The sequence below is a fragment of the Myxine glutinosa genome, chromosome 1 (assembly GCF_964187855.1).
Source record: "Myxine glutinosa chromosome 1, kmMyxGlut1.1, whole genome shotgun sequence".
In the NCBI taxonomy this organism is placed as follows: domain Eukaryota; kingdom Metazoa; phylum Chordata; class Myxini; order Myxiniformes; family Myxinidae; genus Myxine; species Myxine glutinosa.
The window spans coordinates 429,295,038-429,318,008 of NC_136261.1; the positions used below are offsets into that span (position 1 = coordinate 429,295,038).

The following is a 22,971-nucleotide window of genomic DNA, read 5'->3' on the forward strand; positions in this document are numbered from 1 at the left end:
CTCCGGCCGAACGAGCTCAAATACAGCACGTTTGACCGGGAGCTCCTCGGTCTACACCTGGCCGTCCGCCATTCCCGCCACCTCCTGGAGGGCCGACCTTTCACGGCGTTCGTCGACCACAAGCCGTTGGTTTACGCAATGGCCAAGGTCACGGAGCCATGGTCGGCCCGCCAACAGCGCCACCTCTCCACCGTGTCGGAGTTTACCACGGACATCCGGCACGTCGCCGGCAAAAACAACGCCGTGGCCGACTGTCTTTCCCGGGCCAGCGCGAACGCGGTCCACCTGGGCGTGGATTTTGCGCTTATGGCGGCGGACCAAACCACCGACACCACGGTGCAAGCCCTCCGGGCGGCGGACGTGGGCCTCCGCCTGGCCGACATCCCCTGCGCGGACACTGTCCTGCTCTGCGACGTCTCCCAAGGCCAGCCTCGCCCCATCGTGCCCGTCGCCTGGCAACGCCGCATCTTCGCCTCCCTCCACGGCCTTTCCCACCCGGGCCGGAAAGCTTCCCAGAAGCTGGTGTTGGCGCGTTTCGTCTGGCACGGCCTTCGTCGGGACGTCCGCTATTGGACCAGCACCTGCACGGCCTGCCAACGGGCCAAGGTCCACCGACACACCCAGGCCCCGCTGGCACCTTTCACCGTGCCCGAACGACGTTTCGACCACGTCAACGTGGATCTGGTGGGCCCCCTCCCCCCGTCACGGGGGTTCACACACATGCTCACCATGGTGGACATTACCACCAGGTGGCCGGAGGCCGTTCCCCTCGTCTCCACCACCACCGCCGACGTGGCGCAGGCTTTCATCGCCACCTGGGTCGCCCACTTCGGCGCACCGGCGGACATCTCGTCAGACCGCGGACCACAGTTCACCTCCGAGCTGTGGGGCGCGGTCGCCCGCAACCTGGGGGTCAAGCTCCACCGTACTACGGCCTACCACCCCCAAGCAAACGGGTTGTGCGAGCGATTCCACCGCTCCATGAAGGCCGCGCTCATGGCCGGCCTTCAAGACGTCGGTTGGGCCGACCGGCTGCCGTGGGTCCTTTTGGGCCTTCGCACGGCCCCCAAGGAGGACCTCCAGGCATCCACCGCCGAGCTTGTCTATGGCCAGGTGCTACGCGTCCCGGGCGAATTTGTGCCCGACGCTACCAGTCCCTGGTCCGCAGCTCACCAGCGCTCGGACCTCCATGAGGCCGCCCGACGGTTTGCCCCCGTGCCAACATCCCACCATGGTGACCCCCAGTCCTACGTCCCCCCAGCACTCCGCACAGCGGAGTATGTTTTTGTGCGTCACGACGCACATCGGTGGCCACTCCAGCCGCCGTACGACGGGCCCTTCCGGGTGCTGCGACGGGACGACAAGTCGTTCGTCATCGACATCGGCGGCAGGTCGGACCGGATTGCAGTGGACCGCCTCAAGCCGGCACACGTGGACGTCGACCACCCACCACGGGTGGCCCTTCCGCCACGGCGAGGCCGCCCCCCGTCCACGGTGCCCCCCACTCGACCGCCCACCACCTCACCGGACCCCCTCCCACGACCCGCCAGGGGTCGCTTCGGCCGGGTCATCAGGACCCCCCTCAAATTGACCCTGCCGGTGCAAGTCGATTCTGGGGGGACGTGTGTAGCGGCTGCCGCTGAGTTTTCACAATCGCCTTGCACCTATCAAGGACGCGGAGCGATCACCATGCCGGGCTCGTCCAGGACGCCCGGGCAGGCTCGCCCTCAACTTGCCAGGCCGCAGCCAGGACGCTGGGCCACGCCCCCTGGCGCCGGGCCTGGGCAAACCCCCTGGGATAATAGATATATATTGCTGAGAGATAAACGGTTTTTCAGAGTGCCTGAGTGTTTGATTTCATTAAAGCAACTCGGATGAATTCTAGCTTTTTGTCGCGTCCATTCTTCCGATCGACGTGGGAGCCCCAGCTCCTTCAACTCCATATATATAATTATAACCCCATCATATCGCATACCAATCCTCTTGGCAAATGGAAATGCAAGAACACATTTTCAATCCTTCAGGTTAAGGGGTTCAGGGTGGGGCGAAGACCCCAATTCTCTCTTTGTAAATGTGTATCGTATAGCATCACCCGGTGTTAGCCCGTATTACAAATCATCTTGTATCTTCTAAATTCCTTCCACACAAGGTGCGGTTACCTCTGCTAGTATTCATCTAATTTTGTGCAGGATGTTCCTTTTTAATCCACCACAGGGTCACGATTCTTCATTCTGTTGTTTCTTTATTCTGTGCAGGATGTTTTGGCTGCAAAGTATCCTCACGTGTCAAAGTCAATGCAGAGCGTTGCATCCAAACTACGGCAGGTTCAGGAAGAGGAAGATCAAACAGAGGTAGGAATCATCAAGAAATGGGTGTTCTTGGAAACTTGGAAAGGGTCATGTCCCCCACCTGGTACCCCATTTAAAAAAGGAATGCACTCGAGGGAGGTGCTCACTCACACCTTTATTTCTCTTCGAATAAGTCATCCTTGTTTTGTGAAGGAATGTACGATGATAATTTTTTTTAGAAGTGAACTAACGAACTCTGCAAAAAAAAAAAAAAAAAAAATGCAGCAAGGGAACAATTAATTAGTCAACGAATTATATAAATAAACAAACAAACAATCCGACAATGGTATGTACATATGTATGTATGTTTGTGTATGTGTGTGTCAGAGTGAACGACTTGCCCTGTGTTCCTGTCATGTTTTGTCGTTTTCGGGGTACCATGGGCAGATAATGTGCAAAATAATTGCTCCATTCCCAGAAATCTCTCTCCTCCCCTCCCATCCTTCCCTTTCACCCGGCACCATGAGGATGAGGAGACAACGCCTAATTAGGGTGTATGTTATTATTTATTTGGCTTTGTGGGCACCTTTGTAAATATAATCACTTCTGTCTTTTAAAAAACCAGGTCCTGTAATAATACCAAATGTGAATAATAAATAATAACCGAAAAAAAAAAATTCGTTGGATGTCTGTCTGTCTGTCTGTCTGTCCTATCTGTGTGTGTTGGTGTTTCTTTGCAAAGACAGCTGTGCCGCCAACCACCAAATTTGGCACACAGACAAAGTCCGACCTGTGGATTGTCCTCATTGTATTTTCATGCACCACCTTAGCCTTTAAAGACCTCCAAGGACCCTTTTTACATGCTTGAAAGATTAGATCCCAAAGACCCTGAAATACCCTTAAGAATACTTTTACTTTTGAGACACTTTCAACACTTTTAGATTCCTTCACCCTTTCAACCTTTTATACCCTTTCGACTCCCAAGAACCTGAAGACCTTTAAACTCCCTAAGTCACTTGGACTTCAACACCATTTCGACCCCATACACCCTTCAGACAGATTAGACATATTGGACCCTTGACCATTTATAGCTTTAGACCACTTGGACCTTTTTAGGCCCTTTTTGCATGCTTGAGGGATTAGACCCTTTTGACCCTTTAGACACTAACTATGATTGGAATATACCCTTTAGACTATCTAGAATCTTTAAAGCACACACCACATAAACATCTGTTGACTTCTTGAAAAACACAGACGATACTTTTCCTGTAAGTAATTTGCAAACTCGACCCACCAGGAGTGAGGGTACTCTGCTATATCTAATATATAAAGAAAGTTTGTTTATTTGTTTGTTTATGGATTCGGACCTTGCAGGAATCAGTGCGACCAAATTTTATATGGCCTCTTTCATCCAGAGAAGGTCGAGGGCTATGTTTGGATAAAAAATTGACCCCCGATAATTGACCTACAGGCGTCAATTGAGTCTTGTCCTTATACACTGCCTGGGATTTTCTCCCTGGAGTGATCAAGTAATTTGTATTGTGAAGATCGTATGTTGAAGTTGCAGTGAATTGTTGTTGACAACACAAATTTAATTATGAGAGTATTTCGTTAAATTTCTTCGTGCAACACCAGTTACTTTAGCTTGCACTAATATAACAAACAACACCAATTCATTATTTATATATATATATATATATATATATATATATATATATATATATATATATATATATATATATATATATACACAGTATATATATATATATATATATATATATATATATATATATATATATATATATATATATATATATATATATATATATATACGCTTTGAGTTTGGTAACAGTTGGTATAATAAAGGTTAAAATTGCCCCCTCAGTCACACAAGCAACACGTAGCCTCATTTGTAGTATAGTTATTTCTTAGTATTTGTGAGCTTTCCCAGTGTGTACCATGGAATCGAATAGATACACCGTATCCCTGCGTGTCGTAAGAGGTGACTAATAGGGTTGGCGTCAGGAAGGGCATCCGGCCATAAAAACATTGCCTCAAAAAGAGAACCATGACAATTACAACTACATATGGGTAGGGTACAACCCGAAGTGGAGATCGGTTTCTGAGGTTTGGGATATGGAATGTAGGGACAATGACAGGGAGATCAGGAGAAGTGTTGGAAGTATTGGTCAGAAGAAGAGTGGACATATGTTGTGTGCAAGAGACGAGATGGAGGGGAAGTGGTGTGAGAATGGTGAAGGGTAGGCAGGGACAGAAATACAAGTTTGTGTAGCAAGGATGCCTGGAGGGCATGAATGGTGTTGGTGTCCAGTTTTCTGAGGAGTTTGTAGACAGTGTGGTGAGTGTGACCAGAGTGAGTGATAGGTTGATGATGGTGAAAATGATGATTGGAAAGCTCTTGGTGAACGTCATCTCGGGATGTGCTTCGCAGGTTGGTCGGAGCGATGAAGAGAAGGACAAGTTCTGGTGTGCGATAAAGAAGCTGATGGGAAACGTGAAAGATGAGGAAGTTGTTGTGGTAGGAGGAGACCTAAATGGACATGTTGGAAGGAGTATGGATGGTTTTGAGGGAGTTCATAAGGGTTACGGATATGGTGTGAGAAATGGAGAAGGTGAAAGGATTTTGGAGTTTGCTGATGGAGCTGATTTGTTGATTTGTAATACTCAGTTCCAGAAAGAGGATAATAAGCTTGTTACATACACGTCAGGTGGGTCGACGACAACCGTTGACTACCTGATGGTGCGTAGGCAAGATAGGGGCCACCTCCAGGACACAAAGGTGATCCCGGAGGAGGAGGCTGTTTCACAGCACCACTTGGTTGTCTGCGACATAAGGGTGAAAGGTGCGAGGAGAGCTCGGCGGGTGAAGTACCAACCGAGAATGAAGGTGTGGAGGTTTAAAGAGGTGACTAAGGGAGGCATTAAAAGAGAGGCTGAGTAGGGTAGACGATGATGTGGTTGAGCTTGAAAGTGGCTGGATGTCAATGAAAGCTAGTCTGTTGGGAGCCGTTAGTGAGGTATGTGGATGGACAAAAGGACCACCGAGGCACTCGGAAACATGGTGGTGGGATGATGAAGTTGGAAAGGGGATTGATGAGAAGAGAAAGAAGTTCAAGGAGTGGCAGAAGGCGAAGGGTACGGGAGCAGAAACAGCAGAGCATGAAAGTTATAAGGCAGCCAAGAAGGCTGCAAAGAAAGAGGTAGCAAAGGTGCAGGAGGCATGTCGGAAAATGTTTGGAGAACCCTTGGATTCGGAAGAGGGTCAAAGAGCAGTATTCAGGATTGCAAAGCAGATAGCGAAAGAGAGGTGTGATGTGATGGGGATGAGTTGCTTGAAGGATGAAGTGGGACAAATCGTTGTGGACCCAGGTGGAATTAAAGGAAGATGGAAAAGATATATGGAAATGCTGTTGAATACAGAGAATGAATGGGACGGCAACATAGAGAGTAACCCAGTTTTAGGACTGGCAGAGAAGATAACTGAGAAGGAAGTTGAGGAAGCGATAAAAGCAATGAAGAGTAGAAAAGCGGGAGGGCCGACGGGAGTTGTGGGAGATATGTTGATGGCAGCAGGAAATTGGGGTGTGAAGAGAATGACAGAGATCTGTAATCTGGTGGTGAAAGAAGGCCGCATCCAGTGGATTGGCAACAGAGTACCCTCGTCCCTCTATACAAGGGGAAAGGTGACCCTCTGGAGTGTGGCTCGTACCGAGCGATAAAGTTAATGGAGCATGGAATGAAAGTATTGGAAAGGGTGTTGGAGAGGAGGATAAGGAAGAAAGTGAAGATTGACGACTGCTCTTTGCATTGACGAAGCAGCCCAAACGGTCACCCCACCACCTCCAGCTTGGTCTCTTGGCACTATACAATCTTCGTTGTCGGCTTCATGCACTTGTCTGCACACTCAGATGTGGCCATATTGACGACAGACCAGAAATCTAGACTCGTCACTGAAGATCACGTGATTCCAGTGTCCTGGCTGCCATTGGCGGTGCTCTCTGGCCCACTACAATCGGCGCTGGCGGTGTAGTCTGGTCAGACGTGGCTTTCTCAGGGTATGCCTGGCACGATAGCCTGCTTGAACCAGTCGTTGGTTGACTAGCCTTCTGGATACAGGCACATTTGTCAGTTGCTGCCACTCAGCCCTAGGCCGATTAGCTGACTTGGTACAGCCATTGCGGATTAACCAGTGCAGCTGGCGATCATCCCTCCTTGTGGTTCTGCGGGGATGTCGTGACCTCGGTATTGGAGTAGGGATACCCCTCTGAGCATTTTGTTTCAGGATCTTTGACACCTGACCTTGAGTGATGCCATACTGCCGAGCAATAGCATGCTGTTTCATGCCGGAATTTCGTAAAGCCACCACTAAATGACAAACAGCATTGTCGAGTTGACGGACCATCTCCAGGGGAAGCGGCAATAACTTTTGTAGACGTGCAGCGGTTGTTTTCCACTAATACAGAACGCAACAACTGTTATATACCTGATTGTGAAGCCAATCGTCAAATGTACCTGTCCATACATTTTGTCACACCACCTGTGATATAATCCTGTTATTGACTTCTTACTTCGACAGACAATAAGTGACATGGTTCTTTTAACAAATAAATCACCGAAGTGTAAAATAAACTCACCAGATTGATATACCGAGTTCAGAAAGTAAACCCAAGTCAAGAAAAAAAAAATATTCCATATTAAATGCCAAGTCTGTATATTTATATTGTTACAGATCTGGGACGACGGCGCTGTCTCGGGCGGACAAAACTTTAACTTAGTGTGACACTCAGGTGTAATTCCCTCTACAATTAATCTGACCTTGAGTATGACAGTTTTAAAATGCAAATAAATAAATCCCGCTATTACGTTGCACCCTACCTAACAGATTCACGCCCACAGGATAACCGAATTGCGGAATTAATTCTCAAACTAAACATGAATGGTGGGGAGCATTATTTACAAGTTACACTATTTTGGCTATTTACAAAACGCAGCCCAGGACCTGTGATTTCTTTTGGGAAACAAAAAGAAAATCCTGTGGGAGGGAGGATAGAGACAGCATGCACTGCATCGACGCACTAGCACCAATAAACACCAAAGCACCATAAAGCACCAATCAACACAATCAGCACGAAAAGCACCATCCAGTGCTCATTTCACACATGTCATCACATTTCAATAATAACAAACTGATGACTCTCTTCTCAGCTCCTGCTCTGCTGGCCGATGTTCTTCCTGATGTTGTCTTTCTTGCTCTTCTTGCTTGCTGCCTATTTGCAAAGATAAAAAGGCACACAATGCGTCCATCTTTTTATTTATGGCCAACAGGGGCCAACTATGGGTGGTTCACCTGTATGGCTTGGTGCCACCTCACCGAGGTCCGCAAGCAATATCTTGGGCCATCGTGGCTGGTCCCAGCAGAGGGGCCATGCCACAAAACTTGTGGTCCATAAGTGGTGCTTGGCCACAGTACTGTGGTCCATATGGTGGTGCTCGGCCACAACAACGTGGTCCATAAAGTGGTGCATCGATGCAGGCAGCTAGTTGCGGGGATTCGGGCACACAATGGCGGACTCCTGCACGCTCCCCCTCAGTGCCCAGAGAGCACGATCCATGGGTCGGGGAAGGAAGACAGAGATGCAGCGTTAGCAAGGGGCAAGGTCACAAGGGTACACATCAACAAAGGTAATGCAAGGTGAGGTGCACATGGGAGCGAGCTGAGAAAGTTCGTCCCTAGCGTTAGTCACCCCACCTGTCACCTACTCCACCCTTGCCCCTTACCCAGTATTTACAAACAATTTACAAATTCGTCACTACCGTCACGTCTTCCCCATATCTCCTAATACCAAATTTGTCATCACAATCCCACTAACCAAATTTGCCATCATCCAAATTCTTCATCAATTCCTCATAAGGAGGAAGAGATGGAACATCAAGCACAATGTCACACCCACGTCATGATGCGTCTCACATTTCCAAAACATTTGCACAAAAAAACAAACATGGCATGGTGTGGAGTTCGGTCGTCACCTCAGGTGAGCGGCTGCAGATGGTGCGAAGAGATTTCAATCCTATCTACTTCCTAAATGACATTAACACACTTTACACTACCTGGGGTCTTTCCCTGCCAATCCATTGGCTATCTTACTCTATGCGGTTCTAAAAACCACTTCCCATTGACCAAACTGTGGTGCTCATCAATATGGGGTCTCACTCCCCCGATTCAACTCCCTGTGCCTTTGCACAATTTCGGGGCTGAGTCGTGTGGCTCCCCTAACAGGTCTACTTACCTGTGCGCCTCCGCCACTGAAGTTGTCTCCCGGGTTTGCCTAGCTCCTCACCCTACCTATCTAACTGGGGAAGGCCCTCCCTGGCACTTACCCCCTCGGTGCCCTCTCTGGCACAGGGCTACCCGGGTCCGTCCTCCGGATCCACGGGCCCCATCCACAACTCTAACGGCTCCCAGAGCCACCTGCGGCCTCACCTGGCTGACATCCTAACAGTGGCGGAGCGCCCAACCAATCATCCCTCTAACAGGCCACATGCCCAGCCATTTCCACGTCATTAATGCACCCATCCAAACACCATTCTTCCCCACGCACCACAGATGCCAATATCCAACCACAATTTACCTATACCCTCTACCTAACTCTTAAACTACCCTCCCCGGGTATTCGTGATAGGGGTCCATCCTCCCCATACACTCCCTTCGCACCAACCACTCCACTCCACAATTTCCACCATACTCACGCCACACCATCCATTCCATACTCCATACCAGCTATTCAACCATTCTCCATACACCTGTTCACTCCCTTGCACACCTGTGCTCACACACCTGGTGCTTCCTGCACCCTCCTTCCTCCCAACCCACTTTTCACCATACACTTCCAACTCTCCTAACCATTGCCTCAGGCACCCAAATTCTCCCATGCTCATGCACACATCTTCCCCGAGCATTGCCCCTCAATTCCTCATTTCAATATGCTCACCAGCACGCACAACTGCATCATCTGAACTACCTGGTATCCTTCTAACTTGGTGCTCCCCGTCTTCCCTTTAAACTAAGCACATACCACGTCATTAACAACCATTCTAACCTCTCTAAGACCCCGACTACCTGTACAATGTCCCTACTTACCGCTACCGTTACCTATTGTCATTCCTGAAGATCCCTACACAATTATCCAAACCCTCCCTCGGCGACCTTACACTGCCAAAACCCCATAACTTGTGCTCATGTGCCCGGGTGTGAGGGATGGCAGAGTTGCCATCCCACCACATCGGGCATCTCCCACTATAAATTTTTGCCCATCCAATTTTTCTGCCAATCAAAATTTGCCAATCACTGCCAATTTTTGCCCATCAAATTTGCCAAGCATTACTGCCAATCCTATTCACTATCCCCAATTTCGAATCGAAACACTATCATCACAGTCCGCTATATCTGAGCCTCTCGGTACGTCCTGACATCATTAAAACCCGGCTTCGCAAAGCCGAGCAATGAATGCGGGTGGTTCGTCTACCATGGGTTGAGTCCGTCCGGCATTCAGTTCAAGGGAGGCGGTTTGCTCGGGCCGAGATTCCACGCACCATCTCGGCGCAGAGCCTTTCGGTCTCGCCCGGCCAGAACGCCGCAACCAGAAGGGGGCACCGCTCCGGTCCCTCCTACCTGCCCTTGAACCGGACCGGTCGCCTTGCCCAGCAAGGCCCGGACTCGACCGTGTGGGGCGGGGCCAGGCCCGGATGGTGCGCGACGCTCCGACGAGGAGCGACGCAGCACCGACCCGCGCCGGGCCTCGCATCCAACAAAGCGCACCGCGCACCAAGTGCTCGCGTCGGCTATCCGTCACCCTAAACGCTGCCCCGGTCCACGTCGATGCTCCCCAGACATGCTCACACCACTCGTTCCTTTTTACACTCGCCAAACCCGGCGGCTCAGCGCCTCTCATGCATTCCACACACTCCATCCATTCCACCACTGCACCCTCTGTTACACACCACACCTCTCGCGCACATTCTCCCAGTACATACTCCGTACCACTCATGGGGTTGCCCTCTTGCATCCACCCACTCACGTGCTCCGATGTGCTCTCTCGCACCCGCGCCACCACCAACTCAGGTGTGCCTCCTCGCACATGCTCAACCATTCCAAGTGTGCATTCTCGCACCCGCTCCACCACCAACTCACTCTCCGTGTCACACTCCGTGCACTTACGCTCTGACGTGCCTTCTCGCTCGCACTCAGTATCACTTTCATCACCTCACGTACACTCTGTATCGCTCTCACTCTCTGTCGCATTCATTCTCACTTCCACACTCTGTGACACATTCACTCTCTGACGCACACTTTTTCCTCACACGCATGCCATTTCCTCTCACACAGCGCCCAACGGACCTCCCACAAACGCCCGCGGTACGCTGGGATCCCAAGCGCGCGAAAATTCTTTTCACGCCAAACATCCTCCTGCAAAACCTCTTAACACCATATACCACCTTACTCACCTTTGGGATCCTCCTCTCCACGCGCACCTGCAAATCTTTATAAGGATTAGCAAGTACGGCATCAGGATGTGAACTCAGACTTTGCACATTATCCATCACTTTCCCCGATTTCATTCCTATCTCTGCCTTCTCTTCAATTTCAATTCCAACTATTTCTTTTTCTTTGTTCACCTCGACAACCGCTGGTTTTATTAAAATTACCTCTTCCACCTCAGCGGTCGCTGGCTTCCCCACATCCCGGGTCACGATTTCTACCCTGGTCCAGTTACCTGTGCCTTGCTCCGACTTGCTCAACCTGCGCTCCTCGACCCGCGTTACCTCGTCGTGCACCCGTGTGCCCCTCCCGCTCAACCTGCAGTTAACCTCCCTCTCGGCCTCCCTTATCTCATATGCGGCTTGCCCCCTCGCCAACCCCTCATTAATTTATTTGGCTTGGCCAATTATGCCCCCCAGTTTGTCCCTTAATCTGCTTCCGAATCCCTCCAATTTGCTTCCTAACTTGTTCCCTTCTCCTCCCAATTTGCTGTTTAATCCCTCACATTTGTTGTCTTAAACCCTCAAATTTGGCTTCTAGCCCCCCGATTTGATTTTCTAATCGCTCCCCCATTCTGTTTTCCAATCCTCCAATTTGGTTTCCCATGTCATTCCTCAATTTCTCACCCGTCTTGACCATAATGGCTTCCATTTGTATCATAAAGAGGTTAAAATCCACTGGTGCTGCGGGTGCGGCTGCCGCAACCCCGTGCGAGGCGCCATTTTGAGTGCCCGAAACCTCGTGCACGAGGCCGCCATCCTGTGCGCCTAACAACCTCCGCTACCCAATGCGTATTGCCTTCCTCCCGCATTACTCCCACCTCCTCCCTGGGGTCCTGGTTTGACTCTAAAGTCTAAACCCTCTCCTAGCTCCCCTACTGGCATCCGGTCGCCTTGATTATCCATGGCACGATTTTAATTTGGATATTAATAAAATTTGTGGCCGCTCCAAATTTTGACAATTTTTCCAGATATAAAACATTTGGATCGGGCTTCAAATCCCACTCCCAGACACCAATTGTTACGGATCTGGGACGACGGTGCTCCCCTTGCCAAGGGGGGGGTTAACCCCTTGTCCTTTATACTGGCCATCGCTGATCCTGAGGGTATGACGTCACACTCGGTCAGCGCTGGGTAAGGTATTAGGGCTATCCGTCCTATGACCTAAGTACCAGCGCCTTCCGGGACGCAAGGAAACACCCCCGCCCGTGCCGCAGTGTAATTTGATTGGTTGCACCGAGCAAGCAAACTGCGGCGCGGGCCGTTAACAATGACTAACCCGATTGCGGAGCTTTGGCCGAAATCGCACCGCAGGAACTCAATTGGGAAATCACTAAAGCGATCGGATGTGAATGAAAACCAAAGTGAAGGAGGAACAGGTATTTATTATTATTATTTACACAACCAAAGAAACCAAAGGAGAAGGAAATAAACGAAAGTAATTTACAGAAGAAGAAGAAGAAGAAGAAGAAGACACAGTGCAATCCTTATAACAAACTTACATATAACCCAGACAACACAAAGGACGGACGACAGGCAGACTCACACGAATGGGGAATGAAGGCAGGAACGAATGGCTGGAAGAGAAGGTGGGACCACAGGGCTGGATGAGGTTCCGGTCCGTGCAAACGGCAGGGCTGGAGGTCCGAGGATCGCGGCATGACGTCGCGGTTTTCGTGCATGCCCTTGTTCGTTGGAGGTTGGTTCCGGCAGTTGCCGTCGGTGTTGGTTGGTATGGCGAGCACGCTCCGGATCCTCTGCATGTCTCTGCCTCCTGCATCCTCAAAACTCCTTCAACACCCACGGAACTCTTGTACGGTTTCTCTCCCGTGTGAATTAGTCTGTGTCTATTTAAAGTTGAAGAACGAAGACCTTCAAACACACGGAACACTTGTGCGACTTCTCTCCCTCGGGACTCTCCTCACTCGTCTCGTCCAGAGCACCTCCCTCAGAACTCAGGTGGGGGCTCCTCGCAACGGGTTATATAGGCCACACCCTCAAATCTTCACGAAACTCTTGATCGTTCTCTCTCCGCCCTCTCAAGCCAAACCCACTCATTCTCGGTTGGTTGATCGGGGCTGGCTGACTCCTCCTCTTGATGACGATGGGCGGGCCACGCCCTTCTTCCCCGAGTTGGAGCACCTGGCAATGGCGGTGAATGCAGTTGGTAATGGAGGTAATGCAGTTGGCAATGGAGGCAATGCAGTTGGTACTGGCGTTTTGGGGCAATTGAAAGGGGATTCTACCTTATTTCATTTGATGCAACGCAAGATGAACTAGTGGACACAGAGCCTTACCTGAGGCATATAATAATGAGATAACTATTGAGGGAAGCCTATTATTTGCTATGTGATGCGATGGACTAACTAAGGTGCAAACAATTAACAGCCAATTAAGGGGAAATGTACATAGGAAATTTACTACTAAATTTACAAAGTGAAGGTTCTAAAAACCGTAACTATATGTATATATATATATATATATAGATAAAAACAAGTGTTGAGTTCAGCCAAGCACTCCTGTCACTGTCAGGCTATGGCTCAACATCCTTCTTCCTGTTCTCTCAACTGTCCATTATTACCTCTCTGACCATATTTTAGTCCCAGAAAGAGTGGGTATTTACTCAAATAAAAGTTAAAATCCTTTGCTTTGTAGATGAGAGTGCCCACTTCATTTTACCTTCAAAATTTACTCCTGGTACCAGTGATCTGATCCTATCAGCCATAATCCATTGTACCTTTTGTTAGATTCTACATTTTCTCAAAGTCTCTTCTTGATTTTGGAATAATTCAAACAATTATTCCTCCCAGAACTCCAGCAGAGATGCTGAGGACAGTTTGGAGGAGAAGCGGAGGTTGGTGTGCCAATTTGTGAATGAATCTGTGGATCTGATGAAGAGTGAAATAAACAAGAGGAAAATGGAGAAGCTTTCTCTTCTTGGGAAGCAGAGGGAGAAACTGGAGCAGCAGATGGAGGATCTACGTCAAGGAAAATCCACAATGGACACAGCACTCCAGGATCTGGAGGCCATTTCCTTTCTGCAGGTGTGGTTTATCGTAAACGTATTGCAAAAGTTTTACTGTTTAAAATATATTGTTTCGGGGGAGTCTGTCACTATTCAAGTATAAGCTTTTAGTTGAGGCCTTGTTTCATGTCACGGTCGATGGTAAAGGTGCAGTATACGATACAATGGTTCAAAAATGATTAAATAAATTGACTAGAAAGGTGAGTGAATGCATTTCCAGGTGTGTTTATGTCATCATGAAGTGAGATTTAGGTTTTATCACAATGAAGGTTTGGGATGAGAGTGAGTTCATGTCATGGTCTCCAAAGCAGTGATACAACACGACTACCTGGTCACTGTTGAGGGTTTCAATCATTTCATCCAAGGATTTTATCCAAGGGATGCTCATGTGGACCTCCAGGTACCATGACATCATGGCTCTCATCATGTGCTGGATCATCGCGATTATTTTGGTTTATCCAGTGCCATGTTTATCCAGGTAGTCAAAGTTGCCTGTGTGTATCCACCTGGAGAACATTAGTATGAATTATGGTCAAACAACTACTTCACATAATTTGTTCCTGAACAATTCAACGTTGTTCATGTGAATACTGTTCGGGTTACAGATTTACCTTATCGCGTGTTTTCACCAAAGGGAAGTGAAGTACTGTTTCAAAATTAAAATCAAATTTATGTTTTCCTTTTCCAATTGAAAACATCTTTGGTTTATTACCCCATGCATGCGAAGCCTCCATCTCTTAAACTGTGACTCAATGCCGTCATAATGCAGTGTCTATGGTGATCAATATTGCCTCAGGAACACTAAACACCTGGATATTTTTTAATGACGATCTTTAAAATCATCTTTTTATTAGAATTGAAGAACGTAAATGAACACTGTGTGGGGTATCGTGTTCTGTGAACTCTCTCGTATTTAATAAATAAAAACAAACATTCATTCATTCAAATATCTGGATCTCATTCTTTGTTTTCTTCCTTTTCAGGCTTCCAAGGACCTGCTAAAAAGGTGAAACTGCATTGGTATCCGACACGTTATCAGCACATCCTGATGTTTTTGACCCTGCTCACCTTCTTCTCTCCATGTCCATCTGTGATCTGTGCTCACCTTTTCTCTCAATGCCTGCCCATGATCTCTGCTCACCTTCTTCTCTCCATGATCTCTGCTCACCTTCTGCTCTCCATGATCTCTGCTCACCTTCTTCTCTCCATGATCTCTGCTCACCTTCTTCTCTCCATGATCTCTGCTCACCTTAGTCTCTCCATGTCCCTCTATTATTTCTGCTCACCTTCTTCTTCAACTGCTCTTTCTAATTATTCCTCATTCCCTTCCAAACCATTTCTAAAGATAATTCATAAAACACCTTACCCCACACTGTCTTGAGAAAAGGGCATGGAAGGGTCTTTTCAACTCTTGGTTTGCGTTTCCGAGCACAATCTATATTTGTTTGTCTGAGTCTCGATATTTTCCAAGGTTGAAAGTGTGAGCGTCAAATTTGATTGGTCAATATAGTGGAAATTTGCGTTTCTCCAAATACTGTTAAACTGGAGGTTTTTGGAAGTGCCAACAAGGGGATTTGTTTTCTACAGTGTTCAAAATATAAAACGCAAGCTGAAGTACCCAGCGTTGCTCGGGGAAATTCATGTAAGGTGAATATTAAAATATAATATGTATTTTGAAATATTAATGCCATGGGTGCCAATTTGATTGATACAGCTGCATGAAGAAGTGGATGTATTTTATTTGCCAAATGTAGGGTGCCCCTTTACATGAACTTTTCTAGAGCATTACTTGGTTCCTCCTAAGAACACAAGGGTACTCCAGCACGCACACGAGATTTTTTTGAATGTCCCTTCTTTTCTATAGTTTGCCACATGGCACATATGACATAGAGGGGCCTTTTCTATACCCATGCCATTTTTCCCCAAGAATGCTTGTTATCTTTCCACTCATCAACTTTCACAATGAACATCTCACCCAACGAACGTTGCAAAGTCAGAGAAAATAAACAATTTCTTACATATGGAATCATAGGTATGCAAGTGTTATCCATGCATGGAATGCAATACACTGTCTAACAGTACACGACAAGTGCTTCAGTAGATAGTGTACATCAACATGAATTACAAAGAGATTGATGGACATTGGACATGGTTTACAACATTTGAACCTGGATACATGAATTACATGGAGATCGATGGACAATGGACAAAGATATGGTTTATAACATTTGAACCTGGCTTCTCTGCGTCTTGTCCGAGGACCTCAGATGGGAACACCAACAGATGGTAACAAACATTGCTTCTGAGAATGGTGTTGTCCCATGTCCTGCCGCAAACACCTTGTTGGATTATTCTGACCAAGGTCTTGTCTCTGCAGACAGATGGTTTTCTATCCCATCACTTCGGAACTTGTCCTTTGTTCTGTCCATCTCCTGTCAGGAAGCCGAGTCCAGGACCAACTGACTCACCAAGTCTGCTTCTTGCCTTGTGCTCTTCATCTCATCTTTCAGCATGTCATTCATCATTGATTTATTCTTTCCCCAAAGCACACCTCATTCTCTCCAACCCTCACCGACACTCTCTTTCCATCCTGTTCATCGTTTTTTTTCTGCCTGTTTACTTCATTCTCGATTAGGCTCCTCTGGAATCGAGACTTCTGAATAAAAATACAAATTATTCCACAAATTCACTCGAACTATTTTCTATTTTTAATTATTTACAACTCTTTTACAGATAACTTGTTTTGTTATGTAAAAATTTATTATTTTAACAATATTCTCTCCTCCAATAATTTCTAAAACTGAAGTTTTTCCCTTTTATTCCAAGGCTCAAGACCATGTCAGACTTTAAATCCGTGAAGAGGAAACCGCTCCCAGTTCTGGACTTCTCGAAGGAGGAGAAGAATTTGGACGGGCTCATCACGCTCAATAAGAACTTCCTGGAGAAGATACAGAGTGAGTGACACAAACTGGTCATTTCATCAAAAAATATTAAAGGAACACAAAACGTGGCACAAATATGGAAGAGAAACGGGAAGAGAGAGAACGGCACTCATTGGAGAGCAATTCCTCCGCCAGGTGAACAGTTTACAATTTGTATCCCAGAGTAGACCAGAAAATCACAATACAGAATCGCATTTAATCAAAATCATCCATCCACAACTTTTGAGATATCCTGCGATATATCGTATCTCCCAATGGCGAAGCATCACTTTCAAAATTCGACGATCTGGATCCGGATCCGGATCTTCACCAAAATTGAATCGATTCTTCCTTCTCACACACACAACCTGTCCAACAAGTTTCATCAAAATCCGTCCATAACGTTTAGAGATATCCTGCTATATGCTGAATTTAGGCCATCACTCAATGGTGAAGAATCACTGAAAAAATAAATAATTATCATATCCGAATTCATATTCAGATCTTCACCAAAATCGAATATGTTTGTCCTTGTCAGACACCCAACCGGTCCACCAAGATTCCTCCAAATCCGTCCACAACTTTTTGAGATATCCTGCTGTGTATCATTTTTGGTCTTATCTCCCAATGGTGAAGAATCACTTTAAAAATTCTACAAGCCGGATCCGAATCTGCATCTTCACCAAAATATAATCATTTTGTCGATGTCAAATACGGTACATCTCTGCCAAATTTCATCCGAATCCGTTCACAACTTTATTGAGATATTTTGTTCACACATGGACAGACAGACAGACAAACAGACAGACAGGGGTAAAAACATAACATACATCCAACTTTGGTGGCGGAGGTAAAAATTCTAGAAAATGAACAAATGATAATGTTTTTATTGTGTACCACATCATGGATCAAGATGAGTGAGGTTACAGAGGGTAAAAAGCAAACATGGTTTCAGTGGGGAAACAGGTGTACACAACAGGTAGATGCAACAAGCAAGGTATCCAACAAACAGGAGAAAACTGAAGATGGGAGGGGAGGAAATATCTGAAACCACAGGGCTTGGGAGAGGTAGGGTTCACAAGGGCAGAAATATTTACACGTAGTGACGGGAGACGACATGATGTGTTGGTGTAACAGGAACGTGAAGTCCCTGGAAGGAAAGTTAGATTGAATCATCCCCGGAAAGCAGTTCCGCAAATCAGATAAATGACTGGATATTTATATTAAGTAGAGATTTTGGGAGTGTGATTAGAAGGAGTGACTGTAAGAGGGCATTCATCCTCGATATATTAGAGATGGTCGGAGATCTAAGAGAGGAGAGGGATCAAGAATGGAGGAAACGGGTTACAAATCACACAAACAACAGGCATGAAGAACTAATGTAACGTGCTAGATGGGGGTGCTGTAATAGACACTGGGTGAAACGGCGGTAAAAACCTGAATAAATTTATTTATACACCTTTAACCCTTTATTCAAATTTAATTAATTATAAACTTGAATGCGATAACACAAATCACCTTCATAATACCTCCAAGAACCATGATATATGTCGACATCGAGCAAGAGATTTATTTTGGTCGTGACCCCGAAGCCGTTCCATAAAGAGGGAAATAAAATGGAAGAAAAAGAAAAGAATGAAAAGGAGGAAATATGGAATTTTAAATAATCTGTAAATGTAGCGAGGAAGAAGAACCCTGTTTCCGTTTGCCTTCACTTCCAAAGATTTATCAAGTTGTTCTGATCCATCTCCACCTTCTCCGGATGCTCCACCGGCCCCTCTGTGGAAATTATTAGAGAAGAACAAAAACTACAAGATGTGAAATTTTCTTGTTTTATGTTTATGAAGATGTTTTTATCTTTTGACCAAATAGTTAAACAAGAACAGATACATTCAAAGAACACCGCCCCCCATGCCAAATAAATAAATAGTGTAGGCTCAGTACTGCATAAGTGTAGTTTGTGAAACCCATCCATGGACATGATCATCATGGGGTCATCAGCCATGCAAAGATCAATATCGCTGATGGTGATGATGATGAGAGGGAGTGCCACGTGAGAGGGTGAAGAAGAGGCCACCGATATGCTTCTGTAAGATGTCGATTGACGCCGTGTTCTATGGTGATCAATAAAGCCTCCATCTCCTCAACTGTGACTCATCGTCGTATTAGTACAGTGTAGTCGTGCTGGTACAGTGTAGCCATTCTAGTGCAGTGGAGTCGTGTTAGTACAGTGGAGTCGTGTTGGTACAGTGTAGTCGTGTTGGGTACAGTATAGTCGTGTTGGGTACAGTATAGTCGTGTTTGTATAGTGTAGTCGTGCTAGTACAGTGTAGTCGTGTTAGTATAGTGTAGTCGTGCTAGTACAGTGTAGTCGTGCTAGTACAGTGAAGTCGTGTTAGTACAGTGTAGTCGTGCTGGTACAGTGTAGTCGTGTTAAACTTCCAGATTTAAAAAATGATCTTTAAATTGTTTATCTATCTATAATTCCAGTAATCTCTGTGTGTATGTATGTATGTATGTATGTATGTATGTATGTATGTATGTTTGTATGTTTGTCTGTGACCGCTGTTTCTCGACAACTACCAGTCCGATATACTTGAAACTTGCCAGGTATATTGCTGGGGACCCGAGGATGTGCCTTTTCAAGGTTTCATATTAAACGGAGAAGTAGTTACCGAGCTATGTCCAAAAAACGCTTCAACCAATCAGAGAGCAGCGAGCTATCACGTGTGCCGAACGTGGCGAACAGACTCTGCCTCGGACGGCACATTTGAGAGCATATTCATTTATTTCACGTTGGAAAACTATGTTGCCGTTAAACTATGTTTTAAAACTAATTAAAACTAATTTGCGATTCATCGTAACTGCGATTTGCGACCTTCCGGACAGTGAAGACTTCACTTCCGGCAGCCAATCACAGAACGCTTTGTTGCGTAGGCGTGGCCGATGTGAGAGCGAGCGGAGCCGAGCGCGTGCGCCATTACGGTTCGTAATTCGATTTTTTCCGGAGAAAATAATAATTTCTCGATTTCTTATGCGCATTATTTCTCCCAATTCAGTCAGAGCGAAGGGCGGAAGCGAAGAGCGTTGTTTTTTTTGTTTACGGGCGTACGGGCGTACGGGCGGGGTAGAGCGTACGGGTAGCGTTTTTTTTTTTTTTTGGCAAGGAACGGGCACCCACGTACGGGCATGCCCTAGTCTATCTATAATTCCAGTAATCTCTGTGTGTATGTATGTATGTATGTATGTATGTCTGTGACCGCTGTTTCTCGACAACCACGGGTCCGATATACTTTAAACTTGCCAGGTATATTGCTGGGGACCCGAGGATGTGCCTTTTCAAGGTTTCATATTAATCGGAGAAGTAGTTACCGAGCTATGTCCAAAAAACGATTCAACCAATCAGAGAGCAGCGAGCTATCACGTGTGCCGAACGTGGCGAACAGACTCTGCCTCGGACGGCACATTTGAGAGCGTATTCATTTATTTCACGTTGGCAAACTATGTTGCCGCTATGTTGGCGTTAAACGATGTTTTAAAACTAATTAAAACTAATTTGCAATTCATTCGCTTTCCTGCGCGTTTGTGCACGCGATGGCGATTTCTTTACCAAACTCCGCAAGCCGTTCGCTTTGGACCAAACCATTTCATGTAAATAGAGGGGGGGGGGGGGGATTGTCACCGTACTCGCAAGCCGTTCGCTTTGGACCAAACCATTTCATGTAAATAGAGGGGGGGGGATATAATTTTAGATATAGATATAGTACGGGCATGCCCTAGTATTATTAAAAGTGAAGTAAATACTTGAACACTACGTGGAGTATCATGTTCTATGAAGTCTCAGGATTTTCAAGTAATGATTTTGAATGATGGAGGATACACCGTCTGGAGCTTGATTTGGAGGCCATTTTGATTTGCATTTGCTGTTTGTCCCACCTAAAATCTCGTTTTAATGTTATCCTTTCCTATAGGTTGGAATTCCAGCAGGGATTCAGGAAATCAAAGTATTGTGATTGGAAAAATCGGTGATGACGTGAATGAGGAAGTAAAATATGTTCCACTCCGGAAATATAAATTTCCAGGAAAATAAACTTTCTTACATTCCACGTATTCCCTCTGCCTCTGAAGGTGGATGGAGGTTATGTTTTCACCCTTGTCTATGTCTTTGTCTTGTTTGTTTGTTTGTCTGTGAGCAGGATATCTCAAAAAGTTGTGGATGGATTCGGGCGGAATCTTGTGGATAGGTTGGGTGTGTGACGAGGACGAATTCATCCGATTTGGGGAACATCCGAATCCAGATCCGGAACAGAATTTTAAACTGATTTCACATCATTGAGAGTTGGGGCCAAAAACGATATACTGCATAACACGATATTTCAAAAAGATGTGAATGAGCTATGACAAAACTTGGTGAATGAGTTGGTTGGGTGACAATACCAAGCTGATTCGACTTTGGTCCAGGTCTGGATCCAGATCCGGTCTTTCAGTGAATACAAAACATAAACTGTGCAGCCTGGTGGAGGTATGTGCTCTACCAGGTGCCGTTCGAGTTAATTTTGTTATAATAAAGAAACATTATGGACCAGAAATACAAGACTAACATAATTTAAATCATTTTTCATAAATTGTAAAATTCATAACATGAAATCCACAAAGTTGTAATCCGGGATTGTCGGCGGATCGGCCCGCGAGGGAGAGAAATCTCCTTTTGTGCCGAAAACAAACATTTTACAGGTGAATGAGGTCATTAGTTGAGAATGTGAACTCAGGACATGAACTTGGTGTTTGTGCAAAACTTAACATCCAAGTCGATGTTACTGATCATTCATTCATTGTTTTATTCTTCTCATGAACTGTAATTGTAAAAGTTTGGAAAAGTGGAGAATCTTTGTGTAAAAGTTGTTAAAATGAATTCTGTTCAGTGAAGTGTTCACGGAACATCACAAACGAAGCAGAAACCTTTGGTTAATATTTCCAGGTGTTGTACATGAAACACACACTGATTACACAGTGATGCGTCACTTGGAACATGTCAGGTGAATGAGTTGTTCTCACTTCATTCTTCAAATAATTTATTCATTGTTATGATAAAAACAACTGATCAATGAACATTATGAAAGGCTGGACAAAATAATTCAGTCATTTCCATTTTGGATCGATCAACCATTGGGTCAATCCAGGGAAACTTAAAAAATAAAATAGGACCGCGGGTCCTGAAGCTCACCTGGATCAGGAGCAACAGTCGCTCATCCCCCCACAGACCCTTTCAGACTATGATATGTTTAATGCTGTGAACAAACTTTGGTACATCATGGGTGATGAAGGTTGTGATCACGTTTTTCAAAATTGTGTGTGTAGTTTCAGAGAAGAGAGCAAATACCTATTTTGGGGTCAAACCCCCGTAGTTCCCCTTATTGAGCACAGATTTTGATGTGATGAATTCACCTTCATGAAGCATCAAATATGAAGCTCATGTCCAACTTTCATCAACATCATGTGTTTGGTTCAAGCGATAATGACTGAAGTGTTTACAGACTCAATCCCTCCCTCCCTCAATCCCTCCCTCCCTCACTCCCTCACTCACTCACTTACCTATGGACAATCCTCGATCGCATAAGCTCACAGCACTAAAGTCCAGGTGAGCTAAAAATACTGAGTTGGTAAATGGAATTTTTCAATCTATAATTTTTTCACAGGTGCACTGACCTATCACGGAGCGATCAACAGATTAATTTCACCAAGAACGATCTCACATCAACATAAATCATTCACATGTTCCTAAAATCATTCACATGCAGATTGAATAATTCGCATGTTGCTTCAATCATTGGCATGTACCTCGAATAATTCACATGTTCCTTGAATCATTCACATGTACCTTGAATCAATTACATGCACATTGAATCATTCACATGTACCTTGAATAATTCGCATGTTTCTTGAATCATTCACATGTTTCTTGAATCATTCACTTGTTCCTGGAATCATGTGATGTTTAATTCCAGTGAAGAAGGAAAGATTCATTCTATCTTGTGGAGAAAATTAATTGGCGATCACTCGATTTTACTACATGAGAGGGAAGTGTAAGAACAATGTTGTGAAATTTCCTTCATGAATCGATGAAAATTATAATTTATTTAATACAAAATGGAGGTTCCATTTCTCTTCCCCCATGTTTGTT

At 45.8% G+C, this 22,971-nt stretch overlaps 2 protein-coding genes across 4 annotated transcripts in view; both read left to right on the forward strand.

Moving 5' to 3' along the window:
- LOC144888247 (E3 ubiquitin/ISG15 ligase TRIM25-like) overlaps window positions 1–22,971 on the forward strand; it is a 950,979-nt gene that overhangs the window by 479,244 nt on the left and 448,764 nt on the right. The gene's annotated exons all lie outside the window — the stretch shown is intronic.
- Window positions 1–22,971, forward strand: part of LOC144889645 (E3 ubiquitin/ISG15 ligase TRIM25-like) — a 63,278-nt gene that overhangs the window by 33,954 nt on the left and 6,353 nt on the right. For 2 of the 3 annotated variants that reach the window (XM_078770673.1, XM_078770674.1), the window contains 4 exons: window positions 2,256–2,351; window positions 13,655–13,888; window positions 14,853–14,875; window positions 16,696–16,823. In XM_078770673.1, the coding sequence (XP_078626799.1) occupies window positions 2,256–2,351; window positions 13,655–13,888; window positions 14,853–14,875; window positions 16,696–16,823 (481 nt within the window). Of the gene's footprint in view, window positions 1–2,255; window positions 2,352–4,740; window positions 4,828–13,654; window positions 13,889–14,852; window positions 14,876–16,695; window positions 16,824–22,971 lie in introns of all 3 variants that reach the window. The other variant, XM_078770672.1, reaches the window with a different exon arrangement.